This window comes from Pectinophora gossypiella, chromosome 15, assembly GCF_024362695.1.
Source record: "Pectinophora gossypiella chromosome 15, ilPecGoss1.1, whole genome shotgun sequence".
Lineage (NCBI taxonomy): Eukaryota > Metazoa > Arthropoda > Insecta > Lepidoptera > Gelechiidae > Pectinophora > Pectinophora gossypiella.
Window position 1 is genome coordinate 1,304,771 of NC_065418.1, and position 19,812 is coordinate 1,324,582.

Below are 19,812 nucleotides of genomic sequence, written 5' to 3' on the forward strand. Positions count from 1 at the left end.
CTCGTGTAAACAGTTACGCTCAGTAACAGCTTCTTCGGTTTATTTTAACGAGGCAGCGCTTGCGCATGACTAGTGTGAAATCACGCGATCATTGCATCTAACTAAAATTGCGTTGCGTCTACGCCGACCGGTGCATTCTGCCCCAATTCTTCGGCTCAAGTTTTTTAACATCCATTTTAAGAATCGCAAGCGCATCTTCGTTGAACGCGCGTAGAAAAAAATTAATCTAATGAGTGAAGTTGTTTGAAATTCAGTCGAATGCGCAACGATTTTGCGCAATAATTTCGTGCGACTGATAGACTTAAGACTGATAAGAAGGGTCCAAACGCTATTAATGACCAATGACCTATCTATCAGATGTCAAAAATTCATTTCTTCTTCTCGACAATTCCTTCACCTCCTGATACGACACAACCTGTACCTTCTCTTTTGTTTGTTTCATAAATGTTCTCCTAGGTCTACCCCTTCCTCTCCATAATAAACCACAATAAAGACTAGAGAACCGGAGAGGGAATATGATTGGCCACCTGATACGACACGATTCGTTTATAAAAAACATTATAGAAGGAAAAAATATATTAAACTATTTAAAATTATTAAAAAAAAAATGGTGCTAATTCCTGCAGACGTCTAATTTTCTTTTAAGTTACACCTGTCATATTCTTGAAAAAGAAAGGGACGGTTAATCGACAGGCATAACATTTATGGAACACACGTCAATTTTAAGCAGAAATCTAAAACAACCGTCTAAAATTTTACATTGGCCAATAACCCGACAGAATTGGGTCGTGTACTAGGTTCAAGATAAATTATTAAATTCTGATTACTAAATAAAGACACATCTAAAAATAACGAAAAACGTTTTCTTTTTTCAATTTTACTCATTTATGAATTTTAAACAAGAAAAACGTAATAATAAGTCCGACAATTTATCACGTTTTTCTATGACGTCACAGAGTGCTTTTTCAAACAAATTCTATAGTAATTTCGTGTTTTGACGTTTAGTAAAAAGTAACTGATTTGACTAGTTGGAAACTTAAGTAGACAGCACGTCAATAGGATTGCATACCAGCGAGATGCCTATTTTATTCGCACGGTATATTCATTCATTTTAAAATTAACTTGTTGACAATCATCCGTCCCTTTCCTTTTTGGCGGATAAGAAAATGACGGGTATAATTTAAAATAAAATTTAGAGGTGTCTGCAGGAATCGGGGCCAATATATAAATAACAAATAATAATAGTACCTGTACAGTCATGAGCAATATAATGTACCCACTTTAGGACTCTGTCGCACTAACATATTTGACATTTAGTGAGACTTACAGTTCAATTTGTCAAAAAAGTTAATGTGACATGGTACCAAAGTGTATACATATTAATGCTCGTGACCGTACGCTATTCATACAAGAACCAATTATTGTAAATAATAATGATTTTCCAGCACATGTGAAATGTTTCAAACTTAACTCATTTCTTGAACCACTTCAATGGGCAATACAATTTGCGTTAGTAAGTCAGTGAGCAATCCAATACTGTAGTTAAATGAACCACTCATACATACATACATAAACAGTCCACCACGCTACTCCACTGCGGGTTGGTGGAGGTGTTTTTTTTACGGACCAACGGCTTAACGTGCCCTCCGAAGCGCGGAATCAACTTATTTTTTCAGACAATCAGGTGATTCAAGCCTGTAAAGTCCTTACCAAACAAAGGACAGCCTCACAAAGTGATTTCGACAATGTCACCATCGGGAACTTAATTAAAGAAACGAAAAAATATCATGTTTTTTTTTTCTATTTTATTGGGCCTGAGTATTCTTAGGGACCGCCCGCAGATGCCATCTGCGGGCACATTACCCTAAAAAAAAATGTCAATATTAATTTTTAATACAAACTAAGCAAAGGCAAAGGTATAAAAGTCACTCAGACTACTTTAAGAGATTTTTTTTTTATAAAATCGTAAATAAATAACAACTTCATTAGTAGCAAAAATATTCAAATTAGTTTTTATAATAGCATAACGTTTCATTTATAAATATAAAAAAAAATAACTTACATACCGTGGTCTCTGTCTACCCCAACGGGAAATAGACGTGGTCTTATGTCATCATCATCATCACCAGCCTATTAACGTCCCCACTGCTGGGGCACGGGCCTCCCCTATGGATGGATAGGGAGATCGGGTCTTAAACCATCACGCGGGCCCAGTGCGGATTGATGGTTATTAACGACTGCTAATGCTGCCGGGACCAACTGCTTAACGTGCCTTCCGAAGCACGGAGGAGCTCGAGATGAAAATTTTTTTTTTGTGGTCACCCATCCTATGTCCGGCCTTTGCTAAAGTTGCTTAACTTCAACAATCGCAGACCGAGCGCGTTTACCGCTGCGCCACCGAGCTCCTCATGTATCTAAGTTTATTTATCGATCGATACATCAATGTAGCGATAGTATCTGTAATGGCCGCTTTGGTCAGAGAAATCGCAGACGTGTATTACACTGTGCGACGGGGAAAATTACTTTCTATTCGAAGTATAGATAGGTCTGATATATGGGAAGAACGGTGTCTTTTCTAGAATCACGACAATTTCAATGACATTAACATTACTAAAAATCAACTCAAAACAAATGTCCTCTAGCCCTCGTTGACAATTACTTCCGCACAATATCCCAGGAAGAGGAAATGACTGAAACCCAGCGCTGGATGGCGCCACAGCATGGCTCCGTCACAGCACAAGCTGAGCCATTTCCTTTTGCCCGTATTCGCAATATTCATAATTACCTAGTTCATATAGCAAATGTAAATTGTTACTGGCAACAAATTTATTTTATTCTTAAAAAAAAACAATTATTATCAATATACTTATTGTTACTTAAGTTATATTCTCATATACGCGCGCGCACGCAGTCGCACGCACACGCAGACGCACGCACACACTCACTCGCACGCACACACTCACACGCACGCACACACTCACACGCGCGCACACACACACACATTACACTGATATGCTCCTTGTAATAAATACGTGGTTAACTACATTGTTTTAAGTTTACGCGGTTATACAAGCGGCAAAGAAAGAGGGTAGACGATCTGCCTACTCCACTCCAATCTCATCATTCCGTGATCATGCCACTTGCAACAGTGTCGAAATATCGGGAGTCTCATATTCCCCTGATTTAAACGCGCTAAGAACCCGTTATTATGTGTTTTAATTACGTGGTTAACTGTTATTGGCTTCACTATTTTTGTAAGTTCATAATTGTAAAATACTTTTGTTAATGAGCTGATGTTCCTGCGGCATAATTTTTTAAAAGAACCATCTGTTTAAGGAAATATGTTATAAATGATAATAAACGAAACATTACATCATATATTTGACGGAATTAGACCGGATCTCCAATCATACAATGAATCATATTTTTAATACATGTAGCGATTCAATGATAAGACACTGTTTGTGTTATGTCAGTGGATATGCGTAATAATGTATCAGCTGCCATTGTTGCGAGTAACCCGACTGCATCTTCGGTTTTTGTTGCAGAAGGTATTCTTATTTTGTGCTGATGAATTAAGATCTTGCACATCGAATCCAGCACAGGCTTATTGTCGAATTTGTTTTCGAATTCATGTTTGGATCATAAATTATTATCACGTGCTCTGCTAAGCGGTGAATGAAAACATCGTGAGGAATGAATGCAAAGAGGAAGAAATGCATTTTCGGAGGTATATGATCTTACCTGTATTGGGCTGGCTTTTCCTTCGCGGGTTGGAAGGTCAGACAGGCAGTCGCTTCTGTAAAAAACCGGACCTGTCAAATCTTCAGGTTAGGTAAGCGGACCCTGTGAAAAACGTGATGATGGATCAATACAATACCTACCCTTGAGATTGTTTTTTCTTCAACATGCGTTTAGTGTGACGTCATGACAGCCTATAATATAACCACGGGACAATCAAGACGCTTCTAATAACACCACATTTGTCTAATTCTGATAAGTGGTTTAGAAGTTAGGAGGGAACAGACTTACATACACGTATCGGTCAGACACATAACCCTACATTTTTGCTTTGTCGCAGTCGAGTTAAAAAGCTGTGTTTTGTTCTTGGGCAAGTTTTTTTTGACGGGACTTATTGTAGATTTGTCGCAAATGGGTAGCCGTTGCTACAGCGCGAGAGTTATTTAATTAACAAGTCGTTGCAGTAATGATTTCCTCAATTGGACTAGTTTTAGGGGTAATATGCGCAACGTGATAACATTTTGACACATTCATTATATCGATTCTGGCGATATAATTATGTCGTTTTGTCGATTGGTGCTAATATGTCTACCCAAATAAGTCATGTCGTTCTGTCAAAATAAAAAAATCACGTGACTCGCATGTAAGGGAAAAAAAACTTAAAAACTTATGCATGTTATGCATACTACAATAAATAAACTTATGCGCATGTAGCCCTGCAGGGTAGAGGATTACCGCATTGTTCGACCAGATTTCCGCATTTGATTGCTATTAGGGCAGTGGGTTAGCACAGTAGCAGCCAACTCACGGCTGCACATTGTCGAGCTGAACTTGGCAGCTCTCCCTGTCCAACAGGCGACATTACAAACGCAATCAGTTCAAGTGCATTTGATAAAGAATTTAATTTAGTTTTACTTTACCTGCGGGCTTAGCACCGTAAGCGCGCGACTCTTTCTCGCCGCGACAGAGACCATCTGTCTCTTTCTGTGCAGTACTGTGAGAGAGTGACGGGTGACGTATGTCGAGGCGAGAAAGAGTCGCGCTCTTACGGTGCTAAGTCCGCTGGCATCTTTTGAGGAAAATAAAAAGCAAGCAAATAGCGTCGCCGGAGTGTGTAGATGATTAAATAAAAAATAAAAAACATTCTCACAAAATCGCTATCAACAGATGATCCAAACGAAGGGATCAACGACTTACCGGTGTGCGTGGGAGTTTACTGTTGATCTATTTTCACTGCGTTTATTATGTCCGTCCTTTCTGTCACACGGGAGTTGCGTATGTCTATCTCTTTCCGTTTAGGATGCCGCAACAATTGGCAAGGGGTTTACATTTTCCGTCATTCTCGTGCCAAAAAACACACGTGGATGACCTGTATAGAAGTAAACATTGAAGAAATCTGTTGTGATGAAAATATTAATCAGCATCGCAAAGCCATCAGGGCAGACATGTGCGACGTGAAAAAATTATCGATCGATTAGACAAATTTTGTCGAAATCGATAAGATTCCTTTTTTTCTCTTAACATGCGTGGGACGTGATCTTGTTCGTATTTTTACCGACTTCAAATAAAGAGGAGGTTCTCAATTCGCACCGACTTCAAAATTATAAAATTAATTAATTAATTGAAAATACGTACTTATTACTTTGTGCGAAGTAAATTTATTTATTGCTTTTTAGTTTTGCGTTTGAAGTCGCTTTTTTTTGTTAAAAAATATATTTTGACAGAACGACATGACTTATTTGAGTTCACATATTAGCACTGAATGAAAAAAAAAATTCGTTATCAATTTCTAAAAAATTGAAATGGAGATGGACAGGACACATAATGAGAGAAGAGAAAGAGAAATTGACCAAATTAATAACAGAATGGTACCCAAGAAATGCTAAACGAAGTAGAGGTAGACAGATGACAAGGTGGGAAGACGATATCAAAAAAGTGGCGGGACCATTATGGACCCGAATAGCAAGGGATAGAACCGGATGGAAATCTTTAGAGGCCTTTGTCGAAGGACAAGCTGTCGCAAATCATCAACCGTTCGCCGATACAGTTAATTAAACAACAGATTTAGTTTATTTTTACAATGTAAGTAACATAAGTAACAGCAATAAAGGCTTTTTTTATTAGCACTATTCGACAATACGACATAATTATATCGTCAGAATCGAAATTTGATCACGTTGCGCATGGTAGCCCTATATGTTGAGTTTATGAAATACTTGACATACATACACAAACTCACGCCTATCTTCCACCGGGGTAAGCAGAGACTAAGCATAATTATGAAGGGTGAGACATATGGGTGAGGGGCTTAGGTGTTAGCATGAGTTATGAAGTAGGTATCTAGTAACTTTCTTATTTTTGCTTCTTTTTCTCTCGAGTGAGTTGTGAGATCAATGACCGATTACACTCACGCCTATTTCCCACGGGAGTAAGCAGATCATATTTTATGAAGGGTGAAGGGTTAGGTGATTGGTTGAGCATATGAAATAGCTGGTAATCTACTTATTTGTGCTTTTTCGGGTATAGTGAGATCAAGCATCGATCCCAACAACCCAGGTTCAATGTCTATTGATTGCATTATTTTTTGAAAAGGTACCTACACATATACATACATAAACTCACGCCTATTTCCCACCGGGGTAAGCACAGACTATGGAATTCCATTTGCTTCGATCCTGACACACTTCTCTTGCTTCCTCCACATTCATCAATCGTTTCATACACGCACGCTGGTTCAGAGTAGATCGTACTGAACCTTTTCTAAAGATATCTCCAATTTGCTCAATGTACGTCCTAGGTTTTGAAAACGTATTTAAATATTAACAGAAAAACTCAAAAAAGGCGCTATGAAAATTATGTTTTTGACAGTTGTTTTAAATGCTCATCACTATATTCTCATCACGCTCACGACTATAATGCTCACGACTATAATTCTCACGACTAAATGCTCATCACGCTCACGCGAGTGTTATGGTGAAGTTATGGAGAATGTATGGTGATGGTCCATGCCCATGCCACAAAGTCCTTGTCGATCGACAAGGATGACTATAAGGGCATTTAAAACACCTGTCATTTTTTTTTATCTTGGTATCAAACGAATCATCCCATAATTACCAGGCTTTAGTACCGAAACTAAAATAGGTTGTTCCTCCAAGGTCGTTAAGAACGTTGCGTGTTAGTGGACAATTATCCAATTGCTCGTTTACAGTGACAGTATTAAATGAATAGTATTTTTGTATACCTTTATGAACTAAGTGCTTAGTGTTTGTGATATTTATGGAAATAAGTTGTGTTGTGTACGTGGCGTTGGCTTGTACAAGTTTTGTAACACAGTGATGGATTAAAGTAAAAAGTTCTCCAGCAAACGTGTATTATGTCGAAGACGCTCAACGCCTACAGAATGTAAGTTTTTTTTTACCTTTGATGGGTTTGCTCTTGGCCCCAGACTTGCCCGAAGGCTTGACGAGGCCTAAGATGAAGCTCGCGTAGAAGGTGCCTGTTCACGCTGTAAAAACAAAATATGGTCGATTTCAACAGTCAAACGTCAGAAGTCTTATCCAAGTTGCAAACAATTATGACAGTCGACAGTGACAATGCACAAACACAGTGATAAAAATGTATGGAATGTGGATAAAAACTGCCTGTTTCTCCTGTCAGGTGTCACTACTGTTGAGTGTTCTTAAATTTTGACAGTTTCAGTAAACAAACATATTGTTTTTGTTATATTCTTACACTATAACCCTTTGCGAAGCGTGTAAACGCAAAATCATAGTGTTATGTTTATCCCCTAAGGAAAGAAGAAAACTTAGAAAAACTTATTTTCAATCGTATCTGCCTTTCTCCAACTGCTGGCTTTTCTTTTTCGTAACTCATCCTTCAGGCGGGATACAATTCACGTTGCTCCACATTTTATAGCAATTTATTACGAATTTTAGCTGGACAGTATGGACAACTGTCAAAATTTAGGAACACTCAACAATGCTGCCGCGTGCATTTGAGCTTCTAGTTTTTACCCTCATTGACATGTCACTTTATGTCAACCTGGCTAAGGCGTCTGGTCAACGGTTTAAAAATGGTGCTGCTGCCGCTTCACTTACTCCTAGTACAAAAGAAGATAGCGCTTGTTGTAGAGCTCTCAAATTAAACTAAAAAACCTATGCTGTTATAGACGCTACCTAGTATAAATTTTCAGTTTTTGGAGTGTTTTAATTATCACCGCACTTCTTTTCGCCAAGGCAAACGCTACAATATTTATCTCAGAAAAATTTCGAAAAGAAAATTCGATATCACTATTCCTATCAAAAGGATCTAGTCTTAAGAAAAAATAAAATATTATCATCTTTTTTTGAAAAACTCCGCAACTCGTGTCGCTTTTCCGTTACGAATTCTAGTCCACAAAGTTTTTCTCGAGGAACTGACGTCCAACAAAACAACTTATCCAAACTTTTGCAATGCACAGAACAAGTTACCTTGTTAGTTTCACAAGCGCAGCTAACTTTTTAAGCTGAACGCCAGAATTTATGAGCTTAACAAAGTCTGTACGTTTTTATAAAGATTCTAAACCTGCTTAAGTTATGACTTAGGATGGTATTAATAAACTAATCTCAGCTCCGAGATTGCCCTCAAGATGATGTCAATGTGACAGTTCTTATATAAAAACAGGGACCTGAGCTGAGCTTAGAAGCAATTTCTTGGGTATTATATCGTAAATCATGTCAGCACAGGTATCCTTCTCCTAATCCTATTATGCTGCTGGGATGATCAGCTCTAACACCAGAATTCCACTCCTCGTGAGCTTTTGCAGCCTCTGTAGCTTGCTCCCATGACATGCCGAGGGTTGTTAGTTCTCGTTCAAACGAACGTCGCCTGTTCCCTCGCCCGCCCCTTTTGCGTTTTCCATGCGCACACAAGGTTAGATGGCTGATCACCAGATTGTCCGAAAGTAAGATGATCTTCGGAAGGCACGTTAAGCCGTAGATCCCGGTTACTACTTAATAATGCAAGTTAGTAGTTGTTACATGAGGCATTTCAGGGGCCTTTGGCGGATCAATAATAACCCTGACACCAGGGTTTATGGGGTTGGTAATCCACCTCAAAACCCACACGATAGAAGAAGACCAGGTTAGAGCTCGCCGCCATATGATTCATCATATTTATCCTTCTTGGTTGGTTTATACTTGGTTTTAAAAAATGGCTGGTACTTTTGGCTCTGGGGTGAACCCCCCAGGGCCAGTGTGTGGATTTACTTATCTTTTCCGTAAAAGTAAAGAAATTCAAGATGCATTTAGTAATTAATAGTCATCTATGTATGACTGATGTCTCCGGACATTGCGTGTTAAGCAGCCATCTTGGAATTGAAGACTAACGACCACTTAAATGGAATACTTCATTACTGTAAGTTGCTGCAATCTTTCAGCACTTCGGTAATTAACATTTATTAGTCTAGTGGTTAGCGCGTTGGGCTCATGATCTGGAGGTCCGGGTTCGATTCCTGATGGGTAAATTGTCGAAACCACTTTGTAAGACCTCCTTTGTTTGGGAAGAACATTGCGTGCTATTAGCCATAAGCATTAGCCGCAGTGTAGCAGCGTGGTGGGGTATGCTCCATACCCTCTCCGGTTGATTGAGGGGAGGCCTGTGCTCAGCAGTGGGCGTGTATAGGTTGTTTATATTAAGTTATAGGTATACATAGACATTGCGCCTTAAGACGGTAAAACGGTACAAAAATTGACCAATGCAGGCTCTGACGTCATCTAGACGCGCCAGGAACCTTGTTTTTATTTGTTTTCGTGTAACAAAGTCTGCACTGCAGATATGCTCAATGTCACAACTACATATCGTCGCCTTATAGTGAAAACGAAGTAAGCGCATTTTTGAAAAATCGCATTCTGGGGCAGACCAAAGAGACCTGGCGACGTTCGGTTGACCGAGAGTTGAAAACTCGGCATATCATGCGAGCAAGCTACAGAGGAAAAAGATCGCGAGGAGTGGAAATCTGTTATTCGAGCCCTATATCCCAACAGGGGTAAAGGATTAGAAGAAGAGAGCATTCTGATGTGATTTTCTTCAACAAAAACTCGATTTCTTTCAACTAATTTCAATCCGGATCCGAATGCGACCACAATTTTTTACTTTGATTGAAAAATTTTAGTTAAGAAAAATCACAACCGATTTTTTTTTTCAAAAATGCGCTTACGTGGTTTTGTTTACAAGACGACGATACGCGAAATCAATATTTGATGAAGTGATGCTGTTAGAGTGCATCCGAAGATCCGAACGTCACAAAACAAAATTTGAACTGTGAAAATAGTCTTTCCCCTAATTTACACAGTAGGAGCAAACATGGAGCACATCAATCATACTCCACCACGCTGCTTTAGTACAGGTTTGTAGTAGAAAAGCTACGTACTTTAGAATAAAGTTATTTTCCAAAACAATTCTGTGAACAAAACCCAATAAATCATCCCGTTTCTCGGTGGGGGGAGGTCTACCCCTACCTCCCTATAAACAGTACAATAAACGCCCCACCCATCCTCCGTCTTTCCATCTTCTAAGCATATTTCGAGTCAATTTCCCGCCCTCGGATCCTAAGACCTTGACCTTCACCTTTCGACATCTTGTCCTGGGCCGAGCTGAGCAAAGACTATAAATAAAATAGGCCGCGCTTATACATGTCGTTGTGCACACGCTATTATGCTATAATATCGCCTTATAGTGAAAACCACGTAAGCGCCTCTTTGAAAAATCACGTGTGATCTTTAACCACGTGTGATTTTTGTTAACTAAACCTCGCACTAGACACGCTAGATTTCAATTCAGATAAAAAAAAATTGGTTGCATTTTTAAGCAGGTTTAAAATTAATTGAAAGAAATTGAGGTCTTGTAGAAGAAAATCACATCTGAATGTGTATTTTAAAAAAAAAAGGCTCAAGCGTGTAATTTTTTTTTTTTTTAAGAATAAGGTGATGATATTATGTTTAAATGTAGCTCGGCGTCCGTTACTAATACATTTATCGATTTACTTTAAAATAGCTGCTCATAAATAAATCATTTAGGCTAAAAGCTCTGAATTTATGATATTGCTATACCTTTTATAGCAATATACTCAAAGTGCTTCGGCCATTTTAAACTGAGCACGTATGTTCCATTTTCCACTCCATTATCTGAGTAAAATGTTAATATATCTAATGGTATTCATTTTTTCCCTACATCTCTTGCTCGTGTGATTTAGGTTACTTTCGAATCTCAGGGCTTTAAAACAACTCTTCTTCTATCATGTGGGGTGTGAGGGAGATTACCTCATCAACCCTGGTGTCAGGGTTACTATTGAGCCGCCATAGGCCCCTGACATAACTCATGTAACAACGACGTACTTACATCAGTAAGTAGTAACCGGGACCAACGGCTTAACCTTTAATCGGTTGATCAACCTGTAATGTCCTAACCAAACTAGGGATTGCAAAGTGATTTTTGTGATTTGTCCCCACCCGGATTCGAACCCGGGACCTCGGATCGTGAACAACGCTTAACCACTGGACCACGGCGGCCGTTACAACAAGTGAAACAAGTGAAATGAATATATACACACAGCCTATATATAATTCCTTACTCCGTCCAGCCTCATATAAAATTCGTGTAATATACTCCATTCCAGAGTGCAATAACTGCGGTATAAATTTTAATGCCGCTCTGCAGCAGCGTCTAGACAGATCGATTGCTGGGGTCGTATGGCAAAGGGTGTAATTGCATTAGTCCTTTGTTCTTCCAACTCGTATCACCCTACGCGTTTGTGTTGGGTTGGCTATCATGTTGTATGTTGGTTTATGGTTTGTCATGTTTATGTTGCACATATAAACTCACGCATATAATCCCTAAAGGGTGGGCAGAGCAACAAGTAAGCAAAGACAACTTGCAGCCACTATTGATACGATCGGGTCAATAGTAACCCTGACGCCAGCGTTGATGAGGTCGATCATTGCTTTCAACCCACACGAGAGAAAGAAGCCATTAAGATGAAATTTGGTATAGTAGTTTGAGACCTAGGAAAGAACAGGGGATAGTTTTTATCCTGGAAAGTATCCCCTAAGGGGATAAAAGGGGGATGGAAAAAACGTACCGCGCTAGATAACCGAAATCCACCCGTACAGTTCTGGTCGGAGAGCTAGTAATAAAATAAAGATAAGTAATATTCAAAAGAGCTTGAGATAAAATACTTCGGCCCAGATAAAGAGAATAGACATCAGTAGCTTGCCCATATTATCTATATTACCAAAGTAATATTTATGATAAGTAGTGTTGTTTCTATTAAAACTATACTTAGCAATATTTTTAGGTCGGTTTTGTACAGAGTTCTTATAATAGAGATAACATGAGCTCACGACTATATCCCTATTGGGGCAGCCAGAGGTACCATCCATCACAAGAGGAACTTAAGTACCCACGCGTCACCGAGCTTTCTGTTAGGTACATACCTAGACCAACGTGAGGCGGTGAGCCGTATCGCCGTCTATAATGGTCAAGGCAGCAAATAGATAGCGCGAAATATGCACAAAACGAGCATGCCATATGCAACGACCTTAGGTATTGTAAATATCACATCATTCATTGCTACAACTAGTGCTTATGTCCCTACGCAATGGAAGGCGGGTAATTCGATGTAGTGCTCCAGCCAGAAATGCCTTGGTTGGCTTCACACGCCAACACGAATTAACAGTTGGTATATAGGTAGATAGTTTGAGACCAAGAGAAGTATGTTTTTATCGCGATAGTTTTATCTCCAAATTGATCCCCTTAGGGGATAACGTGAATTAACAGTTGGAATGTAGATAGTTTGAGACCTAAGGAAGAACACACGATAGTCTTTATCCCAAAAATCATCCCCTTAGGGGATAACGTGAATTAACAGTTGGAATGTAGATAGTTTGAGACCTAAGGAAGAACACACGATAGTCTTTATCCCGAAAATCATCCCCTTAGGGGATAACGTGAATTAACAGTTGGAATGTAGATAGTTTGAGACCTAGGAAAGAACATACGATGTGTTTTATCCCGAAAGTCATCCCCTAAAGGGATGAAAAAGGGGATGGGAAAACGTGCCGCGCGCCATAACTGAAGTCGACGCGTAATTCCGTTATAAGCAAAACAAGGATAAAACATCTATAAATTGCCTACCCGAGTACCTGCGCCAAACTAATGCAGATGCGGCAGATTGCGCACAAAACTCGTAAAAAATATCGCAGTCTGCCTGGTTGCTGGCTCGACTCCAATACAGCCTCCCCTTTTTATACGGGTATTATCAACATAGCCAATAAGAAAAGTTTTCTTTGAAAATATCTAAGAGCAAAACGTGAGGCGACTGAGACTCTGAGAGACATCTTTGCACTAACCCAGCACGGGGTCGGATACTGGTAGCTTTTTAGATGATTTGATGATGATGATGGATGAAATTCAATGTCTGGTTGAGCGTAGATGGAAAGTGTGTTCTTAACAGTTATTCGTTCTTCTCTCGTGTGGATTGTGAGGTGGATTACCAACCTCATCAACCCTGGTCAGGACTGGAGAGAAATGGAATTTCCTGTCAGAAAATTCATAAAAATATGGTGTTTTATTTTATTATTTTTGGTTCCATACTTATGCGGCGGAAAATTCCACTTGATATCTACTTAGAATCATGGTCTGGATAATTCCTCAAAGTATTCGTTACGATGTCACTAACACCCTGTATAGAACCTAAGTGAATAAGTATTTAAATTCCAACCTCAAATACTCGTCATTCCTAACCTGAAAATCTTCCCGTAAGGCTCGCTTTCAGGAGGGTCGGCCTTGGTTGCCATGGCAACGGGTATTTTATGCGTCCCTCGCTTACCCCTCCCCCTCGCCTTTTGGGGGGAATTGGCAAGGCTGCCTCCCCTACCCTCGATGGTAATGAAACCGAGATGGGAACTAATTCGATGTGTCATTCTGTGTGATGAGAGTTGTTAGAGGGCAGTAATTTTTAATTTATTTCTTTACGTCTTTAATTCACACAGTCAAACTGTGAGGTAGAAGGCTCGAATCCCACCCCGTGGTCTAATCTAAACTATTTTCGATTTATTTTTTCGAGGTTATGTTTGCATCATAAACGATTATCACGTGTCCAGCTGTAAAGGAAAACATCGCGCATCGTAAGGAAACCCACATAAATAGGGTCGTGTACGGTCACGAGTACTATATGATACACTTTGGAACCATGTCACATTAACTTTTTTGACAAATTAAACCGAAGTGTCATTAAATGTCAAATATGATAGTGCGACAGGGTTCTAAAGCGGGTACATGATATTGCTCATGACTGTACTAGGTTCAAGAAGAAGAAAAAAAAAGCAAAAGATGAAGAGCTTACATGGAACACATTAAACAGAAGGCGAACGTCGTGTCTTATAAGGAAGTGAAGGAATTTATTGGTCTTTGATAGACAAGAATGGAGAATGCTACACCGACAAGAGCGTGGCTCTTAAATTAGTGATGACTAGGTTCAATATAAATTATGAAATTCTAATTACTAAATAAAGACACGACACAAGATTTAAAACTAACGAAAAACATTTTCTTTTTTCTATTCAAGTTATTTATGATTTTTTATTTTAATAAAGAAAAACGTAATAATAAATCCGGCATTTTATCACGTTTTTCTATGACATCAGAGTGCTTTTTCATACAAATTCCATAGTCATTTCGTGTTTTGACGTTTAGTAAAAAGCAACTGATTTGGCTATTCCTTGCGTAACATTTATCACCTAATTCACACGTACTTACAGCATCGTAGCACGATATGTGGGACATATTTATATCTTGTATTGACCAATGATAATTCAAAATTCAAATTCAAAAATATCTTTATTCAGTAGGTAACATAGTTACACTTTGAATCGTCATTTTTTACATAACGAACGTCTCATCCGCCTTAAACTACTGCAGCTTCTCACAACCTGTATAGCCGGGGAAAAGAAGCTGCAAGAAAAACCTCGGCACAGGGCCCTAGACGTTCTTTAAAAAAATAAAAATGAGATAATGATGAATGAAGATATAGTTCTTCTTCTTCTTCTTGTCGTTTCGATGGCATTCAGATTTTTTCAGCCCAGTATTTTGCCACCCGGACAGCATTTTCGCTGGCATTCATCAGCTCCTCTCGCGTACAGGTATCAGGGCACGCGGGGATAAATTATATAGTAGAGCAGGCGGTCTAAAATGCCACATTTAGTAAAAACCAACAACAACAGCAGCAGCCTCCGTGGTCTAGTGGTTAGAGTGTTAGGCTCACGATCTGCAGGTCGACAGGTTCGACTCACGATGGGGACATTTTCGAAATCGCTTTGTGAGACTGTCCTTTGTTTGGTAAGGACTTTTCAGGCTTGAATCACCTGATTGTCTGAAAAAGTAAGATGATTCTGTGCTTCGGAAGGCACGTTAAGCCGTTGGTCCCGTTACATGAGCCATGACAGGGGCCTCAGTAATAACCCTGATGTTTGTATGTTTGTGTGCAAATTAAAATACCTATGTAATAAAATTAGCAAAATAATTTTATGTTTTTTTCTTGTGATTTTGGCTAAATTGAGAATCTGCTATTTTGATAATCTAATATTATGCGAATAAGGGGTATTAATTAGATAGGTAGTATAACTTGATGGTTGCTATACATGTTTACTGTAGTAACTTATCTGGAAATATATCAAACAGGTCGTCCTTGCTCTGTCCATTGCGTAAACCTCGCGAGAAAACGTAGTAAACATGAACCGTAGAAATATTAGATAAACACGGAGTATCAATACATCGTGTATACAGACAGATAACGTTAGGATCGATGTCGAGATAAAAGCTTTTTTATTCTAACGTTGAGACGTTTGGGAATAGAAGAGAAATACATACGTAGGTACTCATTAATGATGCTGACATAGCTCTTTGTCATTAACTCACGAATATTCCCAGATGAATTAAGTACCCTCGCTTCACCGAGCTTTGTTAGACTAATGTACAAGTTGGTGACCCACAGACAACTGTGTGTGTAACGGCCTCTGTGGTCCAGTGGTTGAGCGTTGGACTCACGATCCGGAGGTCCCGGGTTCGAATCCCGGTGGGGACATATCACAAAAATCACTTTGTGATCCCTAGTTAGGACATTACAGGTTGATCACCTGATTGTCCGAAAGTAAGATGATCCGTGCTCGGAAGGCACGTTAATCCGTTAGTCCCGATTACTATTTACTTATGTGAGTGAGTAATCGTTACATGAGCCATGTCAGGGGCCTTTGGCGGCTCAATCATAACCCTGACAGCAGGGTTGATGAGGTTGGTATTCCACAATACAATACAAATACACTTTCCACCTCATAACCCACTCGATAAGAAGAAGACTGTTGGGTTGCTACCGGGTATGATTGAATCATATAAAATTTTGTGACCAAAACATCGTATCATTTTTAAATTTCGAAATAGCACCTTCTGTAATAAGGGTAGTTTCCAACTAGTCAAAACACGAAATAACTATGGATTTTGTATGAAAAAGTACACCGCGACGTCATAGAAAAACGTGACAAAATGTCGTACTTATCGTTACATCTTTATTAAAATTGATAAATAAGTTTAATAGAAAAAAGAAAACTTTATTTGTCACCTTAGATCTGTCTTTATTTAGAAATCAGATTTTCATAATTTATTATAAGAAACTACCGAATTGATGGCCCCATTATGTTATGTTGTTTTATCCATCGCATTATGGTTTGCAAACGTGGCTTAAACTATGTAATAGCAGCAACTTTGTCGCCCGCGATATCACTTTTCGTGTCAAAAATTCCACGTCGCATAGATAAATTAAACTTCGTATGGCGGTGGGGGGTTACTTCACCCCTCTCTCTCTAACAGGCTTACTTACATTGTTGGAATGAGTTTATCGAAAGTCGAATAAATCAGATGTCGTAAACCCGAGTTTTGAAATAAGAACTTGCGTTTGAGCAAAACTTCCCGTAGTGTGGCGTCGTCGGTACATTTACTAGATTTTCGTGCGTAACTTGGTTTTTTTTTTTATCATGATCTCAAAAGCTTGTTTAGAGGAACAAGTTACCTCGGAGCTATCCTTTTTTATGTCGGAGCCCAATTTTACGCGGAGGAATGGTGTGGGGGTTCGCCGCCGGACTTGGCACATTTTGATATTCACCCTTATAATAGATTGTAGTACATGTTAAGGATCGATGGAGCTGGCATGTTTTAAAAACAAAAGTTCCTAAAAATAAAGAGAAAAAAATCTCAAAAGCCAATGTTGTTCATTACCATAGTGATGTAGCAGTCGAGATTATCTGTTCTCTCTAACAGCAATACTACTACTTACTTCGATCCTGCCACACCCCACTTTCGCTTTTAATGAAAAGATTTGTAAAGTTAAAAGCAGATAATCATTTACCAGCTTGTCTGTCAACAGTCCTCAATCCCCAAATATACCTATGGAAATTAGGACTGCATTCATCAACTGTTATTTGGCGCTCCCTAGAATATTAATGATTATTTACTGTACAATTTGTAATTCACAGGAAGTACTACCAACCTATATACGAACATGGTTCATTTGTGGCGTTGGTACACCTGCCAAATTACATTTCCTCACGTTTCGTGTGACCATATAAGTGTTCTGTGGTATTTGTGTCAATAACAATAGTGTGATAATTATATCTGTCCATCTTTTTTATACAGACTGTTAGTGACATCGTAACGAAAACTTTGATTGATGTTTCAGACCATGATTCTCAGTTGATATTAAGTGGAATTTTCCACAAGAAGATATCACAAGAATCACTTTGTGATCCGTAGTTTGGTTAGGACATTACAGGCTGATCACCTGATTGTCCGAAAGTAAGATGATCCGTGTCTCGGCAGGTTAAGCCTTTGGTCCCGGTTACTACTTACTGATGCATGTTAATACACACACAGGCATTAAATCCTGTTAATTTTCATTATGAAATCGGAGACACTTGGTAGTTACGTAATACAGGAGGTAATAGGCTTAGAATTAACGCATGTCATTGATAATTTGATTATGAACTAATTGGCACTTAAACGGATTTGTGGTTTGGTTGTGCGAAAGCCGTAATATACCTACGATGCGTAGCCACTTGTGCCAGGACTCCTCAATCAATCAATAATTCTTTATTAACGGCCTCTGTGGTCCAGTGGTTGAGCGTTGGTCTCACGATCCGGAGGTCCCGGTTTCGAATCTCGGTGGGGACATATCACAAAAATCACTTTGTATTCCTAGTTTGGTTAGGACATTACAGACTGATCACCTGATTGTCCAAAAAGTAAGATGATCCGTGCTTCGTAAGGCACGTTAACCCGTTGGTCCCGATTACTACTTACTGATGTAAGTAAGTAGTCGTTACATGAGCCATGTCAGGGGCATTTGGCGGATCAATAATAACCCTGACACCAGGGTTGATGAGGTTGGTAATTCACCTTACAACCCACACGATAGAAGAAGAACGTAATTATTATTTATTTTATGACATTTGCCTCTAATGGCATTCGTTACTTGAAGCTCAGAGGGGCTTGAAGCGTGCAATCACTATATGAAACAGTACAGGTAATCTATACAGGCTTCGAGCGTTATGAGTCGGAATCGAATCCGGAACATTACTTCCCGTGGCCTACATCGCTGCATCGCCACGCCTGACTTCGCAATCTTCCTGTTGATTGTCCTGTTTACGGCCAATGAACTGAGTACCAATCTGATGCCACTTCTGTTATTTTTATTTATTTTTTTATAGCACACACTCAAAGAGAAAATTAAATTGAAAAAATATATTATATTTTTGTAATTGAAATTGATTTGATTGGAATATTTTGCTTATGTAATGGTACGTTTACGCCATGCCTTAGAACACATAGGGTCCGTAACTTAGTGATTCTTTAAAAGATATGAATGGGAACATATATTAGACAGCCAAATTACTGAATTGTTTTACAATATTTTATGTTTTTTTAAGAATTTCGGCTATACTATAGGTTGTGAGAGGCTGCAGTAGTTTTAGGCAGATGAGACGTGATCAGAAAGTATAAAACTATATTACCTACTTTAATTAAAGATATTTTTGAATTTGAATTGAACAAAACGATGCATTTTCTGTCCCATACTAAATTAAAAACGCGAGAATTCACATAAAAACCTCTTAGCATACTTCTTCTCTTTTTCCGAGACTTCATAAAACAGAATGACATTCGATATTTAAACGAAAAATGTGAGATGCAATGATGGAAAGTCATTCAACCATTATACTCACGATTCAATTGGCGCAATTTGATTGAATCAATGTAATTTATCGTTATCTAGAACACATTTTAGAAATCTACGTTACTAACAAAGTAAGCTTTCTGCCCGTGACTCCTTCGGCGGTAGTTTTGATTATCACGCGCGATATAATTCTTTTCGACCCCCGTTTCATCCCCTTATGGGATGATTTTGGAGTTAAAAACTATCTTATTTCTTTTTCTGGATCAGAAACTGTCACTATACCGAATTTTATTTAAATCGGCTAAGCAGTTAAAGCGTGAAAAGGTTACAGACAGACAGGTTACTTTCGAATTAATTATATTAGTACGGATTACTTTAATTTATTTAGATTTCTCGTATATTCTAAATAATATATATTTGTATAGTAATTACTAATTATTATTTAGTTTTGATGTTACAATATTTGAATAACAAGATGTTAATGGTCGGCTATTTATATTTATATTTCCAGCTATAATATATGTAGCTGTAATTAGTTAATTTTAGTAGTTCGTCGTGAGATTTTCCGCTGTCGTAATAATATAAAAAAGTCTTCTCTAGTCCTCTTTAGTCTAAGGTCCATAACGTGCTAGTTACAAATTCCTTAAAAATAACGTTAGTGTGGTAAACAAGAAATATACTTATTATTATTAAAAAATAGGTACTGGCCTGGACTCTGGAACCCATAAGTGCCTCATTCCAGGGTAATTTGTGTTCCATAAATTTTACGCTTGTCGATTACCCGTCCGTTTCCTTTTCGACGGATAAGAAAATGACAG

At 38.6% G+C, this 19,812-nt stretch overlaps 1 protein-coding gene across 3 annotated transcripts in view; it reads left to right on the plus strand.

Moving 5' to 3' along the window:
• Positions 1–19,812, plus strand: part of LOC126373117 (kinesin light chain) — a 75,527-nt gene that overhangs the window by 16,165 nt on the left and 39,550 nt on the right. For 2 of the 3 annotated variants that reach the window (XM_050019122.1, XM_050019125.1), the window contains exon 2: positions 6,950–7,143. The exons of the other annotated variant lie outside the window; for it this stretch is intronic. In XM_050019122.1, the coding sequence (XP_049875079.1) occupies positions 7,115–7,143 (29 nt within the window). In that variant the 5' untranslated portion in view covers positions 6,950–7,114. The remainder of the gene's footprint in view (positions 1–6,949; positions 7,144–19,812) is intronic. 3 annotated transcript variants of the gene reach the window in all.